This window comes from Anolis sagrei, chromosome 1, assembly GCF_037176765.1.
Source record: "Anolis sagrei isolate rAnoSag1 chromosome 1, rAnoSag1.mat, whole genome shotgun sequence".
In the NCBI taxonomy this organism is placed as follows: Eukaryota; Metazoa; Chordata; class Lepidosauria; order Squamata; family Dactyloidae; genus Anolis; species Anolis sagrei.
This window is the reverse complement of record NC_090021.1, coordinates 275,430,871-275,451,242: the sequence shown is the minus strand read 5'-3', so window position 1 is coordinate 275,451,242 and position 20,372 is coordinate 275,430,871. Positions and strand designations below refer to the sequence as shown.

At 42.7% G+C, this 20,372-nt stretch overlaps 1 protein-coding gene across 1 annotated transcript in view; it reads left to right on the top strand.

Annotated features, from left to right (window-relative positions):
• The first annotated feature begins 4,195 nt into the window (after nt 1–4,195).
• Nucleotides 4,196–20,372, top strand: part of LOC132768505 (very-long-chain 3-oxoacyl-CoA reductase-like) — a 31,145-nt gene continuing 14,968 nt past the window's right edge. The window contains exons 1-4 of the mRNA XM_060764464.2: nt 4,196–4,425; nt 8,715–8,761; nt 9,794–9,869; nt 12,758–12,868. Of these exons, the coding sequence (XP_060620447.2) occupies nt 4,254–4,425; nt 8,715–8,761; nt 9,794–9,869; nt 12,758–12,868 (406 nt within the window). The 5' untranslated portion in view covers nt 4,196–4,253. The remainder of the gene's footprint in view (nt 4,426–8,714; nt 8,762–9,793; nt 9,870–12,757; nt 12,869–20,372) is intronic.

Here is a 20,372-nt window from a genome sequence, read left to right as displayed (position 1 = left end):
TTAAAAAATCTATGAATATGTATTTACATAAATTATTTATTTGTTGTTCACATCAACTGCATGACTCATATTTTACAAATGCATGGGATTAATACAAGGGTGTCGTCGAAGGCTTTCATGGCTGGAATCACTGGGTTGCTGTGAGTTTTCTGGGCTGAATGACCATGTTCCAGAAGCATTTTTTCCTGACTTTTCGCCCACATCTATGGCAGGCACCTCCAGAGGTTGTGAGGTCTATTGGAAACTAGGAAAGTAGCGTGTATGTATGTATATACACACATACATACTTGTGTGTATGGAATGTCCAGGGGGCAGGCATTTAGCGGGGGGGGGGGGCTTGAGGAGCTTCAGCCCCCCCCCCCCCCCCGGAAATTCTCAGGGTGGTCCGCGAGAAGGCCTGACTGGTACATTATTTAAACTGTTATGTTTATTCATATCATGATCTGATCACCATGCTCAATATATCCCATATGCATGGGGCTATTGGGGTAACGATACAAAAGGTTTGCTAGGGTAGACCCTCTTTCACTCAGACTCAACCCCCCCCCCCCCCCCGGAACAAACTCGCCCCCTCCCCCGAATCGAAATCCTGGCTACGGGCCTGCCAGGGTGGGAGAAAGAACGCTTGTCTGCTTGAGGCAAGTGTAAATGTTGCAGTTGACCGGCTTGATTAGCATTGAATAGCCTTGCAGCTTCAAAGCCTGGCTGCTTCCTGCCTGGGGAATCCGTGGTTGGGAGGTGTTAGCTGGCCCTGATTGTTTCCTGTTGATTGTTTTATAAACACATGGGGTCAATAAAAAGATCTTTAAGCACGGTTTGCTAGATCCCGCCTCAGCTGTTTTCATCCAATTTCACTGATCTAGTACTTCAAAATTGTTTGTATAAGAATAGCTTCAAAGGCTGAATCTAGTTCAATGCAGTTAATCTGCTTTCTGAAAGTGGATTGCATGACAGATCCACATCAAAATAACACCTTTACTGCTTCCTGCCCAGGGGGAATCCTTGGTTGGGAGGTGTTAGCTGGCCCTGATTGATTCCAACAGACCTCCCAACCGGATGCCTGCCATAGATATGGGCGAAATGTCAGGAGGGAATTCTTCTAGAACATGGCCATACAGCCCAGAAAACTCACATAAACCCAGTGATACTTGCTGTTCATTCATTCAGTCACTTCCGACTCTTCATGACCTCATGGACCAGCCCATGCCAGAGCTCCCTGTTGGCTGTCACCACCCCCAGCTCCTTCAAGGTCAAGCCAGTCACTTCAAGGATGCCATCCATCCATCTTGCCCTTGGTCGGCCCCTCTTCCTTTTTCCTTCCATTTTCCCCAGTAGTACTGGGGTATTTAAAAATGGTTTACTTGGTTCCACCTCTTCTAGGTTCACTGATCTAGTATGTCTACATTATTTTTGTAGAAGTAAAATAACATCTTTAGTAAGCTCTTCATAAAATGATAGTTAGAGGCCCAGGATGATCACCTGTTGAGCCTGGGACAGTGTTTCATTCATTCACACAGGAATAACACGGAATAAAGTTTAAGGGAAATAAGGGAAATGTTTCAAAACATTTTTTAACTACCTCATGTTAATCTGACCCACCTACACCACTTTCATTAGGAATGCATGGCTTAGTTTGTATTTCAAGGCCAGTAAAAACAGGAAGCATAAATGATCATAGCAATCGGGGTAATTCAAAATAAGTATCCTGATCAGGTTAGCCTGGATTTCTTTTAGAATGTGGTTTGGCAGCACCTCCCTTGCCTTGTGCTGACGGGGCAAGCTGAATTAGAGGAGGCATAACAAGAAGACACTGGTGATTATATGTTTTTAATGGTTTTTTTTGTATGGGCTTTTATAATGTTGTGCTAAATGTTTTTTAATTGTATTTTATGACTGTTGGGACATCAAATTGTTGCAATTTGTAAGCCACCTTAAATCGCCTTTTGGCTGAGAAAGGGGGATTTTTTTTTTTTTTGGCGTGTCAGGAGCAACCGCTCCTGTTGTGAGATCATTGACCGTCTGCAAGGACGTTGCCCAGGGGATGCCTGGATGATTTTTGATGTTTTATCATCCTTGTGGGAGGCTTCTCTCATGTCCCCGCACGAGGAGCTGGAGCTAATAGAGGGAGCTCATCCGCCTCTCCCCGGATTCGAACCTGCGACCTGTCGGTCTTCAGTCCTGCTGGCACAGGGGTTTAACCCACTACGCCACCGGGGGCTCCTGAAAGGGGGATAGAAATACCATAAATAATTTTTAAAAAATAACCACTTTTTCCAAGATCAGGCTCCAAATTCACAACATTATTTATTTATTTATTTATTTACGACATTTATATGCCGCCCTTCTCACCCCGAAGGGGACTCAGAGCGGCTTACAAGGTATATATACATACAATATATTATATTATTAGCATAGTACAATATAAGTTTTAAATATTGCTATATTGTACTATACCAATTATATTGTAATATTATTAGTAATATTACATGTAATATAAATATATAATTATAATATCATGTTATTATTAGTATTATATTGCATTACATTATAATATTATAAATATTATATGTTTATACAATATATATTATATTATATTATATTAAATTATTAGAATAGCACAGGAGACAAGGTGGAACTGTCCCGTGGGCCCCGCTCTCTTCACTCCGGCCCAGAGCGGCAGTTGGCAGTTGGCGTATAGGCAGTTCCTATATGGCAGCATGGGAACTATAACAAAAGAAAACACTGAAACCATAGGAAAGGAAATTCTTCTGTGCCAATGCCATCGTTTAGGGTGTGGGTGAGGCATGGGCAATGGGCCCTTTGGGTTTTTGGACTCCAACTCCCACCATTCCTAAGAGCCTCAGGCTCCTTCCTTTTCCCCCTCGGTCGCTTAAGCTTAAGGAGTTGGGAGTCCAAAACACCCAAAGAGCCCAAGTTTGCCCATGTCTGGTGTAGGTCAATAAAATGCTTTCACAGACCCAGCAGGTGCCTCTAACTTTGCTGGTTTGCAATGAGGTTTGCGATGTTGTTTGACTTGGATTTGTCATACAATCCATTTTCAGAAAGCAGATTAAATGCATTGAATTAAACTATATGGCAGAGTAGATCCAGCCTTTGAAGCTATTCTTAGACAAACAATCGCGAAATATTAGATCAGTGAACTTGGATGAAAACAGATGAGGCGGGATCCAGCAAACTATCTTTGTATTGACCCCATGCAATCAACAGGAAACAACCAGGGCCAGCTAATACCCTCCAAACAAAGGATCCCCCAGGCAGGAAGCAGCCAGGCTTTGAAGCTGCAAGGCTATTTCATGCTACTCAAGCTGGCCAATTGCAACATTCACACTTGCCTCAAGCAGACAAGTGTTCGTTCTCTTATCCTGGGCATTCCAAAAATATAGACACCCCACTTGCCTAGTTTCCAACAGGCCTCACAACCTCTGAGGATGCCTGGCATAGATGTGGGCGAAAAGTCAGGCGAGATTCCAGCCATGAAAGCCTTCGACAACACATTTTAAAATATTATTTATTTATTTACAACATTTATATACCGCCCTTCTCACCCCAAAGGGGACACAGAGTGGCTTACAAGATATATATACATACAATATATTATATTATTAGAATAGTACAATATCAGCATTATATATTACTATATTGTACCATATCATTATATTGTAATTTTTTTAGTAATATAAAATATATTATTATAATATATTAGTAGTAGTAGTAGTAGTAGTATAATATTGTATTACATGATGCAACAGAAGAAATGAATAATCAAGTCATCCTAATTCATTCGAAAGCCTGTTCACGGATTTCCAAACGAACCCTTCTTCTAATTCAAGCAGTAGCGCCTCCTCCCCGCCTTGGACTCAGAGAGAAGCAGAAACGCCTTTTTCTTCCAAGAAACCCCCTCAAAACGGTACCAACCAATCAGACAGCGCTGTCTTCCTGAGCGACGGCTGCTTTCTCCAATAAGAGAACCTCGAGGGATAAACAAAGGCACGTGGAGGCGACTATGGGCGGGAGAAGTTAATCCGTCGTGTTTAGAGAGGAGGCACTCAAGTCGACTTGCCCCTCAAGTCGAGATGCCCAATGGGAAGCGTGCATTGGTTGGAGTTGACCAATGGCTGCGAAGCGGGGGCGGGGTTGGTCTGCGGGATTGGTATATAAAGAGAGCTCAGAATGTTTTGTCTCTTTTGAAACGGTAGTGGCGGCATTGTTGTTGTTCCTCTTCTTCCGCTTCCATGGAGGACTCTGACTCGCTCTGGGGTCCATGGACAACCCGTTTCTATTGGTTGGGGGTGGCAAGCGTCGCATACGGGGCCTTCCTGCTGCTCTGGTACGTGCGGTACATCGTCCGTATGTGGTTCACAGGGAACCCGGGGGCGGTGGGCCCACACCTGGGCGCCTGGGCAGGTGAGTCGCTCGCTCTGAGGCCTCCTTCCTCCTTTGGGCCTCCTTCCTCTGGCCCCGCTGGCATTATTCCTGGCATGTTGTGGAGCTGCTACTCTTCCTCAGAAAGGGCTTTCTCCTCATAATCCACGGCCTCCCCTTTCTCCCTTGTGTGAGAGATCTCTCTAATGAGGTCTCCCCCTCATTACTGGAATCGGATGGGGATCAATGGGGATGAGGAGTCATAGGGCCCTATTAACACTGCCATGGAATTCAGTGTGAACTGCATTACATGGTCAGTGGAAATCAGGCCTGGGCAAACTTGGGCCCTCCAGGTGTTTTGGACTTCAACTCCCACAATTCCTAACTGCCTCAGGCCGCTGAGAGGGAAAAGGAAAGGGCCTGATGCTGTTAAGAATTGTGGGAGTTGAAGTCCAAAACACCCAAAGGGCTTCAGCCCCCCCCCCCCCCGAAATTCTCATGCTGGTTCGTGAAAAGGCCTTACCCGTGCATTATTTAAACTGTTATGTTTATTCATATCATGAACTGATCACCATACTCAATATATCCCATATGCATGGGGGTATTGGGGAAATGATACAAAAGGTTTGCTAGGGTAGACCCTCTTTCACTCAGACTCAGCCCCCTGCGAAACTCACCCCCCCCAACCTCCCCTGAAAGAAATTCAGCCCTCCCCCCCCCCCCCCCGAAAGGAAATCCTGGCTACAGGCCTGCTCAGCGGTTTAACCCATTGCCCCACCGGGTGCTCCATATTCTGGTGTATATTCATATAATATTTTACTTTAATAATTTGGTGCATGAAATGAAGTTTGTGTACACTGAACTATCAGAAGACAGATGTATCAGTATCCCAGCTACCTTTATGGCAATATTGGGTTTGGATGTCAGAATTGCAGGTAATAGATGCTCAACCTGGACCTCATTTATTGTATCAGTGGGCAATATTGGGTTTGGATGTCAGAACTGCAAGTAATAGATATTCAATCTGTACCTTATTTTTCATGTAAGAAGCGAACCGAGAGTACAGCTATAATGTATTTAAAAAACACAAAGTTTAAAAAACTTGGTATTATACTAAATGTCCTTTGACCAGTAGCTGGCCACTTGGGCAGCCTCTGGTGTTGCTATAAGAAGGTCCTCCATTGTGCATGTGGCTCAGACTGTATTGTAATAGGTGGTCTGTGGTTTGCTCTTCTCCACACTTGCATGTTGTGGATGCCACTTTGTGGCCCCATTTCTTGAGGTTGGCTCTGCATCTTGTGGTGCCAGAGCACAGTCTATTTAGTGCCTTCCAGGTCACCCAGTCTTCTGTGTGCCCGGGTGGGAGGGGGGAGTCTCACATTCAATATCAGCCATGTCGCAAGGTTCTGGTTTTTAGCCTGCCACTTTTGGACTCTCACATGCTGAGGTGTTCCTGCAAGTATCTCTGTAGATCTTAGAAAACTATTTCTTGATTTAAGGTGCTGGCGTGCTGGCTGATATCCAAACGGGGATATCAGTCAGCCTCAACCTGTACCCGAGAGCAAGATTTGCTGTTGCTCTGGTGTATGCTTTTCAGTGCACTGTTCTTAATTAACCTTGTTGCTAGTTTGTAAATGTCTCATGATAACAAACACAACAATACCTTTCATTTGTTACCTGTAATAATAACTTTGTTTTTTACCCTGCCTCCATTTCCCCAAAGGATCATCAAAACAAAACAATCCATTAAAAACAAAAGAATATTAAAATCAAACATAGCACCTACCACCCCGATGGCTCAAGGCAGGGTACAACAAAGTCTAAACATATTAACATAAATATATACATATAATAAAATACATAGATAAAATGATAGAAGAAGACAAAATTTGTTTATTGTGCTGTGTTTCTAATCAGTGGCAACAGAACTTTAAATTCCATTCTGAAGTAGGATTTGATATTCCATTTTAAACTGACTGAAATAATAAAAATATATTTATCTCTATGGTGTGTTTTGAGCATTGAATTATGAATTCCGAGATCAGGATTAAAATCCACACTTGACCAAGAAAATCCATTAGGTGATCCTTGGCAAGTCATACTCTCTCTTAGCCACAAAGGGAGGTGAAGCCAATCCTTCCACCCTGTGAACAAATCTTGCCAGGAAAACCCTATGATAACTTGACCTTAAGGTTTCCATAAATCAAAAACAACTGAAAACTTCAATCTATTTTTTTCATATTACATAACTTTTTATATATCTAAAAAGTTATGTAATATGCTTTTGAGTGTTCTAGAACTTTTGATCGGATATAAAATCATTGGACTTCTCCTTTAATCCCCTAATTAGGCTGGAGGCTGTAGCTAGATGGTTGGCATTTATTTAGTCAGATTGTTAGACTTTTACATATGTGTGAAGATCAAGTAATGCATATTGAAGTAATGCATTATTAGCTTTAGCCCAAATATTAGGATGGGTGTTGCAGTCATAATGTCAACAGATATTTCATCAACCATTTAAGGTTGTTAGACTTTCAGATATCGGAATACACCAAGCGATGCGTAATGGAATGGAGAAACAAATATCTCTGCATCCCATTATGCCTTATTAATATTAGTACAAAAATTATGCCTAATGTCACAGTCATAATGTCAACAGATATTTAATCATCAGTTTAAGAATATTAGACTTTCAGGTATCCAAATATATCCGAGAAATGTATAATGGAATGCAAAGAGAAATGTCAGTATTACAAGATATGTTTTTCTTAGCATTAATTAATAACTGATAGACTCATTGTAGTCTTTATATATTAGCATGATGTGTGTGTAAGCATAAGAGAGAGAGAGACTGTTGTGTCTTGATGGTTTGGATGCTCTAGTTCTGAGATATCACAGCTTTGTTCATAGATTCCTCCAGGTCTGTTTCCATCACAGAATGAAATGTTTCAGAGCTAAGAGGTCCCTAAATAAAACTCCCTTTAGTTAGTAAGACTTTCCATCCCTCTTTCACATATTGAGAGTCAATCATAGTGCAAGTTTCTGACATTTGTGGGCAGTGTTTCCTTCTGTTTTTCAGTGGCCTACATTCATGTGCATCCTAATTAGAACAACTACATTGAAGTGGAAGGGATTTAACTAGTCACTGCTACCTCAAGTTGTGTTGATTTCAGTGTGCTTCTCTTTGGTAATACTCATATTGGATTCAACTTGTGCTTTTAAGTGTCCTCCTGTGATACTTAATGAACTTCATGTTAGAGTAGTGACTCACAGCTGAGTAACACCCAACTAAATAAAGTACAGGAAATCCCCAAATTAGGAAGAAGGTAGATTCTGTAGGTGTTCTTAAGTCAAATTTGCTTGTAAATTGGAACAGGTACATTTCTAAGTAACTCCAGTCAAAAATGTATATTTTAAAGCTTTGGATAGAACAGAGAAGGATTAACACTGCTGTCGTGTTTGTTTTGCTATCTGTGCCCCTGTTCAGAAGATTTCACCTCACTTTCTGTCCCTGTGATAATTGGATTTGGAAAATGTTGGCTAGTTGTGGAAAAAAGAATTAGGGATAAAACTTCAATAGAGACACCTTTTCCCCATGATAACTCTTTCAGGAGTGAATTTCCCTTCTTAGGGGTTGGTTTCTCTCACTTCCTGTTGTTTTACCCCCGTTCTTAACTATGAGTCATTTGTAAGTCTGATGTACATTAATTTGTTCACAGTAATCTTAGATATATCCCAATTCAAACCAGAAGAAAGTTGCATTTTCATATGAAGGAGTTTGTGTCACTTTAATCCTGGAAGAGAATCACTTGGATATAATGGTTGAATGTTACACTAAAACTCCAGTAGACCAGAGTTTGAATTTGAATTCAACACAGAAATTCCCTGGGTAACCTTGTACAAGTCACACTCTCTTAGAACCAGAGGAAAGCAATGGCAAATCCCTTCTGAAACAAATACTATTAAACCCATGATAGGTTTAGGATCACCCAAAATCAGTTGCTTCTTGGCTTGATAGTTGGTGTAAATGTTTCATGTCAGCTATAGTTAGTCATTGAAAATTCTGCGAGGTTTATTGTGCATAAAATTAGTATAGTGTACTTTTAAGGTTCTGTTTATTAATTGAATGTTTAATAGGGTAAAGTGGATCACAATCAATAGAAGTCATGGGGAGGAGCCATGTTCTCCCCTCCACACACAATCACACCCTCTAGAAAACAACTTTTAGAAAGTCAAGTCATTGTGCTAAAAACTTATAAAACCTGGATAACACAGTATGAAATCTTGCTACACTGTAACTCCTCTTTTCTTTCCTCCTTTGCTTTCTATAGTTGTGACTGGAGCTACTGATGGAATTGGAAAGGCCTATGCAGAAGAGGTAAGGTATCATTTTGTTAACTTTATTGTCTCTGTGAATCACACAAATGTGTTATTTACACATGCAGAGCACAATTCAGGACTCTTGAGTTTTTTGGTAACATTTTGGTGGTGACTCCATCCACTCTCTATGTGCTATATGTGGATTATCCTTCTTGGCTTGTTCAGTAATTAAGGATGTGCCCTTTGATGAAGCTGGTCTCTTCCCTGTTCAAACCAAATGCTTCCTCGAACATATGCACAGCATGGTTTGACTACGTGAGCAAACAGAATGGCATACAATCAACTAACCTCTTCTATCTCATGAACATCTGGAATTAGTGCATCAGTTGCCAAGATGATGCCGGCGGTGGTTTACCTCTCTGAGGATAACAACACATTGGCTGATGCTCTCAGTTTGATGTCCAGTTCATGCCACAAATAGCAACTCCACCCAGACTTCCTACGCCTGGTGTTTTGACACTGGGGCACATTGTCAGTGGAACTGTTTACAACCCCCTTCAACAATCAGTGACTACTGAAGAAGTCACAATGACAATGTTGCAGATTCTGTGGGGATGCATTCCTCTACAACTGGAATGGCTTCCTAGTCTGCACATCCCCCCCCTCCCCATTCCATTCATCACAAAGATTCAGCAGGATGAAGCCAGATGTGTACTCATTGTTTGTTAGTGGCTGAGACAACTGTGGTTTGCCACACTTTTCTTGCTCTTCTGAGCGAGCAGGAGAAAGGCTCATTCCCCATGCTCTATATCAGGCTTGCACAACTTGGCCCTTATAAAGGGCCAATATGAAAAAAAATTCCGTGGACCACTCCTCCCTGCCTGACCAATGAGAAAGGCAGGCAGTGAAAGGGCCAACTAGCGAAGGAGAAGCCCTGTCCCATCCACAGGCCACAGGGAAGTCTTTTGCAGGCCACATCCAGCCCACAGGCCATATATTGTGCAGGCCTGCTCTATATAATTAAATAAATAAAATGCTGCCATAGTGTTGTAGCTGATTGTCTTGAATCTCTCAACATTTCTTTTTTCAGTTAGCTAAGCGTGGAATGAAGGTGGTTCTTATCAGCAGATCTCAGGAAAAACTGGATCGGGTTGCCTGTGAAATAAGTGAGTACTTTTTTCATGAGTATATGCAGAAGTAAGAGTAAATTCATTTAATGCTTTAAACCATGTGTTGGAAGATTCAAATAGTTAAGATGTTTTGAATAGCAGCGATCACAAGACCCAATCAGCATGGCCAATGATAAGGAAGTTATAGGGCTTTATCTCATGACTCCCCATTCTAATCCATTGTTGTTATGAAAAGTGACTGAGCCCATCCCATGATGCAAGGGACACCTGATCCTTTTTGGTAATTAAAAACAATTAACATAAGCAATATAGCTATTTTAGGAGATTGCTAGTTTTCTTTGCCTTTAATGTTAGAGTTTGATTTTTTGCAGTGTCGAAGGTAGACACTTTTTTTTAAGGGGAGAGGGTGGGGAATCCATTTACTTGTGAGATAAGGATGAAAATGTATAGTAATGGGTAAACCACAAAATTCAGACGTGGTAAGTTATAAAAAATGGAACATGGTGGTTTGCAACACTACAGGACTAAACACCATGCTTAGATGATGAGCCCCCCCCCCCCCCAAATGGGATAAATCAAACATATCTAGAGTACGCATGAGGAAACCTCAACCCTCCAGGTGTTTTGGACTTCAACTCCCACATTTCCTAACAGTCATACGCCTGGAGGCCTGAAGTTTGCCCATGCCTGATCTGGAGGGTTGAGTTTTCACCATTCAGAATTTAAATATGAATGGAGCATTCCAAACGAATGCTCTTTGTAGTGGTAATAACCAAATCACAGCCTCAGATTATATGAGTCTGCAGAGCTTCTTATTCATCATCTAGTTGAAGAACAATGAATAACAGCTATCTCCCCTAGCTTCTTTTAAGTTTTTCTCCCAGTGTTATATATAATTATGCCGCTAACTGGGTTTGAAGGATAAGTAAACATGGGCATGTTTGACTTTCAGTTATATGTGCCTTTAAGGCTTCTAAAAATAATGCAACTTTTAATTATGTGTAATTGCAATGGCTGTCTCTAGTAACTGCATATGCACTGTAGGGATTTTCATCCTTTCCATAGCCAGTCTCCTAGTTTGTATTGAAACTATTTTTAAAATTTGTTGCTGTAGTTTGATTTCAATCCTGAATACATACTGTCTATACTGTATGCTGAATTACCTTCCCTTATGGGGAAAAATGAATTACAATCAAATAAATAACCTGGTGTGCATCTTGGTTGGCTTGTGCAGATTGTAGTTTTGTGAGTTTCTTTGTTTTCTAGATACGTCCCTCTGGGAGAATCTAGTGCCCTTTACTCTGTCAGTGTGCTTTTGAGGAGCTCATGGCTCCATTTTCCATCCTAGATCTTTAAAAAGGCCAAAAGCAGCAGAGAGTTAAAGGGAGTTGGGGCTTCTTTTTAGGTTCTTTTGCCTCTCCACTCAGAGAAAGGAATGCTTCCTTTTTTAAAAAAAGAGTTAAGGTGCAGTATACACTAGTTGCTAAGTCAACTGTGTTTTTTGGGGAGCCAACGTTTTTACTAAAATATCTAGTCTTATACACTTATTTACTTCCGAGTATGATGGCCTTCAAAGTATAGTGTCTTGGCAGTGAATACATAGGTGAGTGTGGAGCCCTATTCTTGGTCTGCATGTTCTTCCACAGTGAGAGCACTGGTTTCCAGGCAGTCCGGTCAGGGTTGGCTTGACACACCTTCCTCTTGGCACGTTTCTCCCTTTCACCCTCCATTTGTGCCTCTTCGAATTCCGCAGCACTGCTGGCCACAGTTGACCTCCAGTTAGAGTGTTCAAGGGCCAGGGCTTCCCAGTTCTCAGTGTCTATGCACAGTTTTTAAGGTTAGCTTTAAGCCTAACTTTAAATCTCTTTTCCTGTCCACCAATATTCCATTTTCCATTCTTGAGTTGAGAGCATAGTAACTGCTTTGGGAGATGGTGATCATGCATTTGGACAATGTGGTCAGTCCAGTGGAGTTGATGACATAGGAGCATTGCTTCAATCCTGGTGGCCTTTGCTTCTTCTAGCACGTTGATATTTTTCCATCTGTCTATACATGATCATATACAATAACATAAAATCTTTCTGTGACGGTGCGTCTGGCCCCACTTGTAGGTGAATGTACAGTTGAATTGTTTGCTTTCTATCTATCAATGTTGTTTGCATCTGTTGAATTGCCTCCCCTGCTTAAATTGTTTGACAAATGCCTTATTGTTTGCCATAATCAATCTGCAAAATGAGAAGTTATCCTTCCCATTCTGTGATGCTTCACAAGTGTTATGTCTAAAGCTGTGAACGGTTTAGCAAGGCCTGTGAGGTACAGTCTCATCTGTGCATAAGGCTGCAAATTTATGTGGCTCTCTGGACTGGTTTGGATGAAAAACTAAAGAATCTGAGAGGTTAAAACTAAATAATCTGAGAGTTTGGTCATTTAGAGCTAGTCTTAATGACAAATGGCTTCCTAAGCGGAATTTCAAATGTCTGCTGTGTGATAATGTGTGTTTAGCCTATTTGGTTCTTTATATTTTTAGTTTAGTGTGGAGTGCTAAAGTAAAGTAGTTGTAGTGAGCACTTTCCTGTTTACTGTAAAATAGGAAAATGTAACATTTCTAAATTATTTTATATAATAAAAGGCATATATTATAAAGGTAAAAGTTGCCCCTTGACATTAAGTCTAGTCATTTATGACACTGGGTGGTGGTGCTCATCTCCATATCTAAACTGAAGAGTGGATGTTGTCCTTAGACGCCTCCAATGTGGCTGGCATGACTACATGGAGCACCGTTGTATATACTATAGGAGCATTATTTTCTTTATTTTGCTGCCATATTTCCATATGTTGTTTTTCTTGTTTCTTTTTTGATTGAAATATTATCAAGATACAGTACTGCATGTTTACTTATCCTTTGTGGTTGTACTTCATTACAGGGGTGAAATTCAACGTAGAAACAAAAACTATTGCTGCTGACTTTAAAGACCGAGAAACTATTTACAGTGATATAGAAGCAGGCCTGGAAGGCCTTGAGATTGGTGTCTTAGGTGTGTATATTTTTATTTTCGAATCCTTACAATTTTGTTCTGAAAAATTATTTCCCCAAAGAGTAGATAGAATTACGCATTTTAATAGCATCACCTGTTTTTGGAATGATGTTCAAAATCTTGCAGCCTAACAGAAAATTCAGAAGTGGAAACATTGTACTGTTATTAAGCGCAGCTTATTATGCAAAAAGGATCTTGTGCCTTTTGTGGATTAGAAATATATTATGATGTCTTTGGTGTAGTTTGCTTGATAATGTTAAGACAGCCAATGGTCAAAGTAAGAAAGCAGTAGAAAGTTTAAGAAAGCCAGATTTGCCTTTGAAGACTGCCCGGAAGCTGCAGCAAGTCGAACACGCGGCAGCCAGATTACTAACGGGGGCTGGATACAGGGATCACACCACTCCGCTGTTATGCCAGCTCCACTGGCTGCCAATTAGCTTCCGAGCACAATTCAAAGTGCTGGTGTTGACCTATAAAGCCCTAAACGACTCCGGCCTTGTTTACCTCTCCGAACGTATTCTCCCCTACGAACCATCAAGATTACTAAGATCATCTGGATAGGCCCTGCTCTCCTCGCAAGCGCTGCTGGTGGAGACAAGGGACAGGGCCTTCTCGGTGGTGGCCCCACAACTCTGGAACTCTCTCCCTCTGGAGGCCAGAACCACCCCATCCATCCTAACATTTAGGAAATGGATGAAGACGTGGCTGTGGAGTCAGGCCTTCGAGGAATGAGACAACACCATAGGACTCTGGATGGAAGTGGATATAGATCCATCTTATTAGGACGACTGACCACTGTAGTTTTATATTTAGTGTTTTTAAAGTTGTTTTGTAATTTGTGATATATGATATTTTAATGAATGTATATGTTTTTATGGCTGTAAACCGGGCTGAGTCCCTCAACGAGGTTGAGAAGCTCGGTATACAAAACTGTGAAATAAAAATAATAAAATAAGAGGTGTAGTATTTCAGGGCTGGAGTGGGACTCCAGGTGCCAATCCCTCTTCAACGATGGAAACCCACAGGTCACTTTGGGGATACATTTTTGACTTAGAGCAAGGCACTACCAAACCTATTCTAAAGAAATCTAACCCACAACAACCTGTGATAGAACCTATCACCACCCTAGGATTGCCATGAGCTGGAAACCGCTGGAAGGCATGCAAACAGAAATTCAAAAGTAATTATAAAATAATTATAATTTCCTCTATATTTATTCTATCACTGTTATTCAACTTTTATCTTCCATGCCTCTAAGTAGTTTCTGATTCATGGAATTGTACTTCAACACAGACTAGTAAACATCGTCTTCCATCTTTGTTTCTTTGCCCCTTAACTGCTTGTATAATTGATAAAACATGGTTGATATATATTTTTATATATATGATATATATATTTTTCTCTATTTAGTTTACCCTTCAGGGATTTTTCTTTCTTTCTGGTCTTACATAATGTACCATATCTAGTAGGTAAAATTCTTCTGTTAAACCTTATTGGAGGACTTTTGTCATAAAAGGAGAGAATTACCTTTCCATTGTCTGGTATCATTTATTCAGAGTCATATTAAATAGATGTCTTCAGATACAGTTAAAGCAATCTGTTTTATCTTGCTACCTCTAGAATGCACAATAAGAAGGAGGGAGAGCTGTATAACATCTAAGAAGAATTTCAGTGTGTTCACAATGTGTGTTTAGTATTGCCCCCTTTGAGTATATCGATGGGTTTCTCCCTTTGGGAGCCTAGCGTTTTTACACTGTGATGTGGAAAATGGGTAACCTGAGTCTTCTCAAGTGGGTATGTCATAACTAACATGATGCATTGAAATCAAAAGTAATAGTGTTGAAGGAAAGCAAATATATTAGAGAAATCAATCAATTGGCATATGGTATAAAATATAAATAGACTCACTTATACTTCTGTTTCCTTGATCACTTAATTGCCTATTCCTGCCCTCTTACAAGCTCCCTCCTAGAAGGAGAGTCTTACTTGCTTGTATTATCTGTAATCAGTCAGTTTCATCACATTCCCTTGTTTTCTCTTATTTGTTTAATTGAAGTCATATATTGTTGTAGTTAATAACATGTGTGAAATACTGTTTCTTCTGCGTGGTACTGTGAAATCCACACCTGTGGTATTTCCCTGCGTCCACGCAGCTGACTCGGATCTTTCTTGAAACTTTTCCTAATTAGGGACTCCAGCCCCGCCCATCTACTCCTAATAAAGCCAGGCAGCGGGGCTTGGAGCCTTAATTCCTTTTGTCCGCGAAAGCAGCAACAACTCGGTGTTCTCTCTTAAAATAACTATTGGTTTGACTCAAGGACTCCAGTTTGACTACTCTAACACAGCAATTCCAACTTGTGTTCTGGGACCTTTGTTTATCCTATTTAGGCTAGTGGGAGGACAAACCCACTCCCTCCCTCTAAAAAAAAAAAAAATGCCGTGTCCTCTGAGGCGCAGGCTTTTTTGCCTTTGGCAATGGGCAGTAACTTACCTTCTTTTTCTTCTGTTCCCCTCGCTCAGAAAGCAGGAGGGAAGAAGACTTTTACCAGCCTACCACCTCTTACAGACCCAGGAACTGGTAGAGCTTGTGGCAACAAACTGCCACTGTGGCTTTGTGCCAATAACTTTGTTTTGGGTTGCAGCCACGCCTCTCAGCTGTCTCTGTTTTTTTAAGGACAGCTTGCTCTCACTGCCCGTGCTTTCCCTGCCCCATTTACCCCAGCAGGCAGTGGACGCTGCAACGATCCCTGCCATGCTTTTGCCCCCCTCAGGGGAGGGGAGGCTCAAGGCAGCCACGCCACCTGTGTGAGTGATGGCTAGCCAAGGCTTTGCCTCCACGCCCATGGCATATAACGCCTTGGAGGGGCCTTTGGGTTGCAACAATTCCTGCCATGCTTTTGCCCCCCTCAGGGGAGGGGAGGCTCAAGGCAGCCACGCCACCTGTGTGAGTGATGGCTAGCCAAGGCTTTGCCTCCACGCCCATGGCATATAATGCCTTGGAGGGGCCTTTGGGTTGCAACAATTCCTGCCATACTTTTGCCCCCCTCAGGGGAGGGGAGGTTCAAGGCAGCCACGCCACCTGTGTGAGTGATGGCTAGCCAAGGCTTTGCCTCCACGCCCATGGCATATAATGCCTTGGAGGGGCCTTCGGGTTGCAACAATTCCTGCCATGCTTTTGCCCCCCTCAGGGGAGGGGAGGCTCAAGGTAGCCACGCCACCTGTGTGAGTGATGGCTGCCAAGGCTTTGGGTCTAAGCCCATGGAATATAACTCCTTGGAGGGGCCTTCGGGCTACTATCCTCCCTCTGCGTCATGCTGCCTGGGAGCTTCAGTGACGGCTCAGACTGTAAGTACTGTGTCTTTTGGGCCCCATCTCCACTTGGCCCATGCCTCAACAGGTAGGTTGCTACTCTTTTGCATAGGCACAAACTGCACCCTCCTTTCCTTTTCAAGGATTTGTAGACCCTTCTTTTGGTTTTCAGGAGTTTATTAAAACTTTTTCCTAAGCTCATTCTGGTGCTTCCTTCAGCTGCAACCAGTCAATGAGTCTGATGTAGATTCTGACTCCTATGAGTAGCAGATTTCTCCTACTCTTGAGGAGGATTTTTCCATCCCAGCTTCCTTAGGGGATGTGTTACCTAATTTTCCTCCTTGATTGCTTAGAGGATCTGCTTTTCTCAGTTGAGCAACAGCAGAAACAAGCTCCAAGTACAGTTCTCCCAGTTCTCCCAGCACTTCCATATTCGCTTAAGCTTGGAGAAAAACAAAGGGCAACTCCTGTATCTGTGTCTGGAATTTCTAAGTTTGTAAATGCACTTTACTGCATACGCACCTCTTCAGCAGAGTGGTTAGTTAAGCCTACTAAACTGAACTTTATTGTGGTCAAAGTTGTTTAATCCACTGTGATAAGAAGATCCACCTCACTGCTAGCCTACTCACTTGCATGATTCATTACCATGCTTGTATGGCAGCCTATCAGGTGCTCTTGTGGCATAGCTCAGCACCTTATTTGGATCTTCTTCCCCTACAACATCAACAGATCCCAAGGGCTTTCTGTCAGTAGTATCTCACCTTAGCTTCTCATCACAACGCTACGGCTAATCACAGCACCGATACAGTACTAAAGGTGTTTGCTGCTGTTGCAGCAGCCATCCACCAGCATGTGTAGATCCTCTACCCTCTCCAAAGAAGGCAGAGCAATGGCAGGATAACTGCCCATGGCAGAACATAGCCTGCTTCTAAGTTTGGCTTTTTACCACAATCTAGCCTGGATTGTGGTGGCCAGCCCCTCAGCTTAATTATCCAGGGGTGACAACAAACTAAAGGGAAGAAGTAGATCAGGGCCATTAGTTTTTTCGCATGCATTTTCTCTTCTTTCATAGCCTCCAACCCTTCAGCTCCAGTTTTTGGAGCTCCACCTCATCATTTTTAGATGCATGGCATTAGATCTCTTCTCACTCATGGGTGTTGGAGATTACAGAGCATGTTTATGCAATTGAATTTTTCAAACTGTCCCCAGTAGGGACTCTACGGGCCACTCCTCCTCCTGTGTTCTAGCAGGAGGTAATTACATTGTTTCAAAAGGAGCAGTAGCTTCTTTACATCTTTCTATGTTTCCTTCTTTTCCCTTTTCCCCAACTGTTTTTTGGTTTCCAATAAAGGCAGTGGGCTTTGGCCAGTTTTGGACCTTACAGGATTTTATGCATATATTGCATATTGCAAATTTCAGGTGTTGTCATTACCAACCATCCTCCCTCTGTTATCCAGCAAGACATGGTTCAGTAGCATTGATTTGAAGGATGCCTATTTCATGTGGTATTAGACCACAAGACGGTAGATTTTTGTCACATTTTACTAGCAGTCAGGCTTTTTCATTTCAAGTTCTTCATTCTGGTATCTCCACAGCTCCACAGGTGTTACTAAGGAGATGGCTGTATGCCTGTTCATCCCTGGGTGCACGGGGTAGTAGTTTACCCCTATATTTATGGCTGGTTGCTGGTGCACAGTCCTGTGAGTATCTACAGAGGAACATTCACTTTACTCTGTCTTTATAGCAGACGCTTGGTCTTTTTATCAACAAGGTAAAATCTCTTCTTCAGCCTATCCAAACAACCAATTCATTGGGCCTGTATTGGACTCTTGGCATGCAAGGGCCTACTTGCTAGCAGACAGGTTTCTGAATCTGCATTCATTAGCTCTTTGAGTCTGGCAGACGCCATACATCCATGCCAAGGATGTCCAGTGCTTTTTGGGACACATGGCATTCACCACAGCTGCCACTCCTTTCTCCTGTTTGCACCTTCGGCCTCTCCAGAATTGGTTTCTTCGGGCACTTCATCCCATGCAGGATGAGCCCAATGAATGTGTCATTGTCCCTCTAGCCATCCACAGGTCTCTCAACTAGTGGACTCATCGCTCCAATCTCTGTGTGGGCGATGTTAGCAACCGACACTTCCCTCTCAGTGTGGTGAGCTCACCTCAAGGGTCACACCATCCATGGTCCTTAGGCGGCCATAGAGGGCATGGAGCACATCAACTATTTGGAGTTACTCGCAGTAGAAATGGCACTGCACCTTATCTCTCATTTGCTCATGGACAGTATTGTCCACCTTACTACCACCACCACGATTGTGATTTGCTTGCCCTCATCATCAGAATCTGGGACTGGTATACCATAACCATCAGTGCCATTCATCAAGAACTCTCTTGCTGGCTCCCTCAGTCAGACAGTTTATACTGACCACTAATGGTCCCTTCCTCCTTCCCAGGCATGGGAACTCTTTGTCAGATGGCACACTCCCCTTCTGGACTTGTTTGCCTCTCCTGCCAACATGAAGTGCCAATTCTTTGGAGCACGTCTTGCCTCCACCAGACAGGCTGTTGGGAGATGCCTTCCTCCTGGATTGGACATCCACCCTCCTGTACATCTTTCCACTATTGCCAGTGCTGTCCAGCGTGGTCTCTCGTCTTCAAGCAGAGTAGGTAGATTGCATTCTCATCACACCATGGTGGCCCCGCCAGCCATGGTTTGTCATTCTGCTCCAATTTGCAGGCAGCTGTTACATTCAGTTGCCACTCAGGCCAGACTTGCTGGCTATGGGCAACAGCCCAGTCCCGTACTCCCAGGTCACTCAGTTCTGGTTGACGGCGTGGCAGCTCCAGCCTCAGCCCTCTCTCAACCAGTAAAGGGCATTTTGGACCTTGCCCTGAGACCTGCCACTAAACATTGTTACATTTGTAAGTGGTGTCATTTTTGCATTTTTTCACAAAAGCAAGGGGTTCAGCCTGTCTGCTTCCACTTCCCTCCTCCTGGATTTTTTGATCTCTCTGTCAGATTCAAGACTCTCATTATCATTCTTGAAGGTCAATCTGGCAAATATAGATTCGTTTAGAAGCGAGCATTCTCTTCCCTCTCCTTTATCCGATCCTCTTGTAAAGAGATTTCTGCAAGGCTTTACAAATTTCTGGCCCCAAGTAGGCCTGTGCCCTCCTCTTGGAGGTTGGAGATTGTTCTTTCCACCCTTATGAAACCACCATTTGCGCCAATGGCCACTTCTGACATGTTCCATCTATCATGGAAAACAGCATTTTTAATGCCTATTACTTTTGCTCGTCGCGCTAGCGAGCTTATGGCTCTTGAGTCGATAGTCCTTACGTGAAATTTCATAAGGATAACGTCATCCTGGGCACAGACATTCCCTTCTTACCTAAGGCAGCATCATAGTTTCATATGTCTCAGGACATTGTCCTTCCAACCTTATTTCCAATCCTTCTACTCCCCTGGAGCAGTCTTTGCACCTTCTTGATGTGCGGAGGGCTCTTGCTTTTTATGTCCACCGCATAGCTCCATTATGGAACTCACTATGACTTTTTGTTAAGTACCGTAGGGATACTGTGGGCCTTCCTGTTTCTACCCAGAGGTGGCGGCCTGGATAGTTGCAGCTATCCGGCTAGCTTGTGAAATGGCAGGACTGGACTTACCTGTTCAGATCCATGCTCATTCCACTAGAGCATTGGCAGCCTCCATGGTTTTTTTGCACAGTGTGCCTCTGCATGATATCTGTCGGGTGGCCATATGGTCAACATCGCATACTTTTGTCTCCCATTATAAATTGGATTTAGCTGCCAAGAAGGAGACGGCTTTTGGGAGAGCAGTACTTTTTTCTGCACTAGCATGACACCCACCATCCGTGGGACTGCTCGCTAGTCTACCACAGGTGTGGATTTCACAGTACCACGCAGAAGAAAGTAAGGTTGCTTACCTGTAATCATGTTTCTTCTAGTGGTAACTGTGAAATTCACACAACCCGCCCATCCTCCCCACATTCTGTCATGCCTTTTATCTCCGACTGTCTTTCGCGGTACGGAATTAAGGCTCCAAGCCCCGCTGCCTGGCTTTATTAGGAGTAGATGGGCGGGGCTGGAGTCCCTAATTAGGAAAAGTTTCAAGAAAGATCCGAGTCAGCTGCGTGGATGCAGGGAAATACCACAGGTGTGAATTTCAC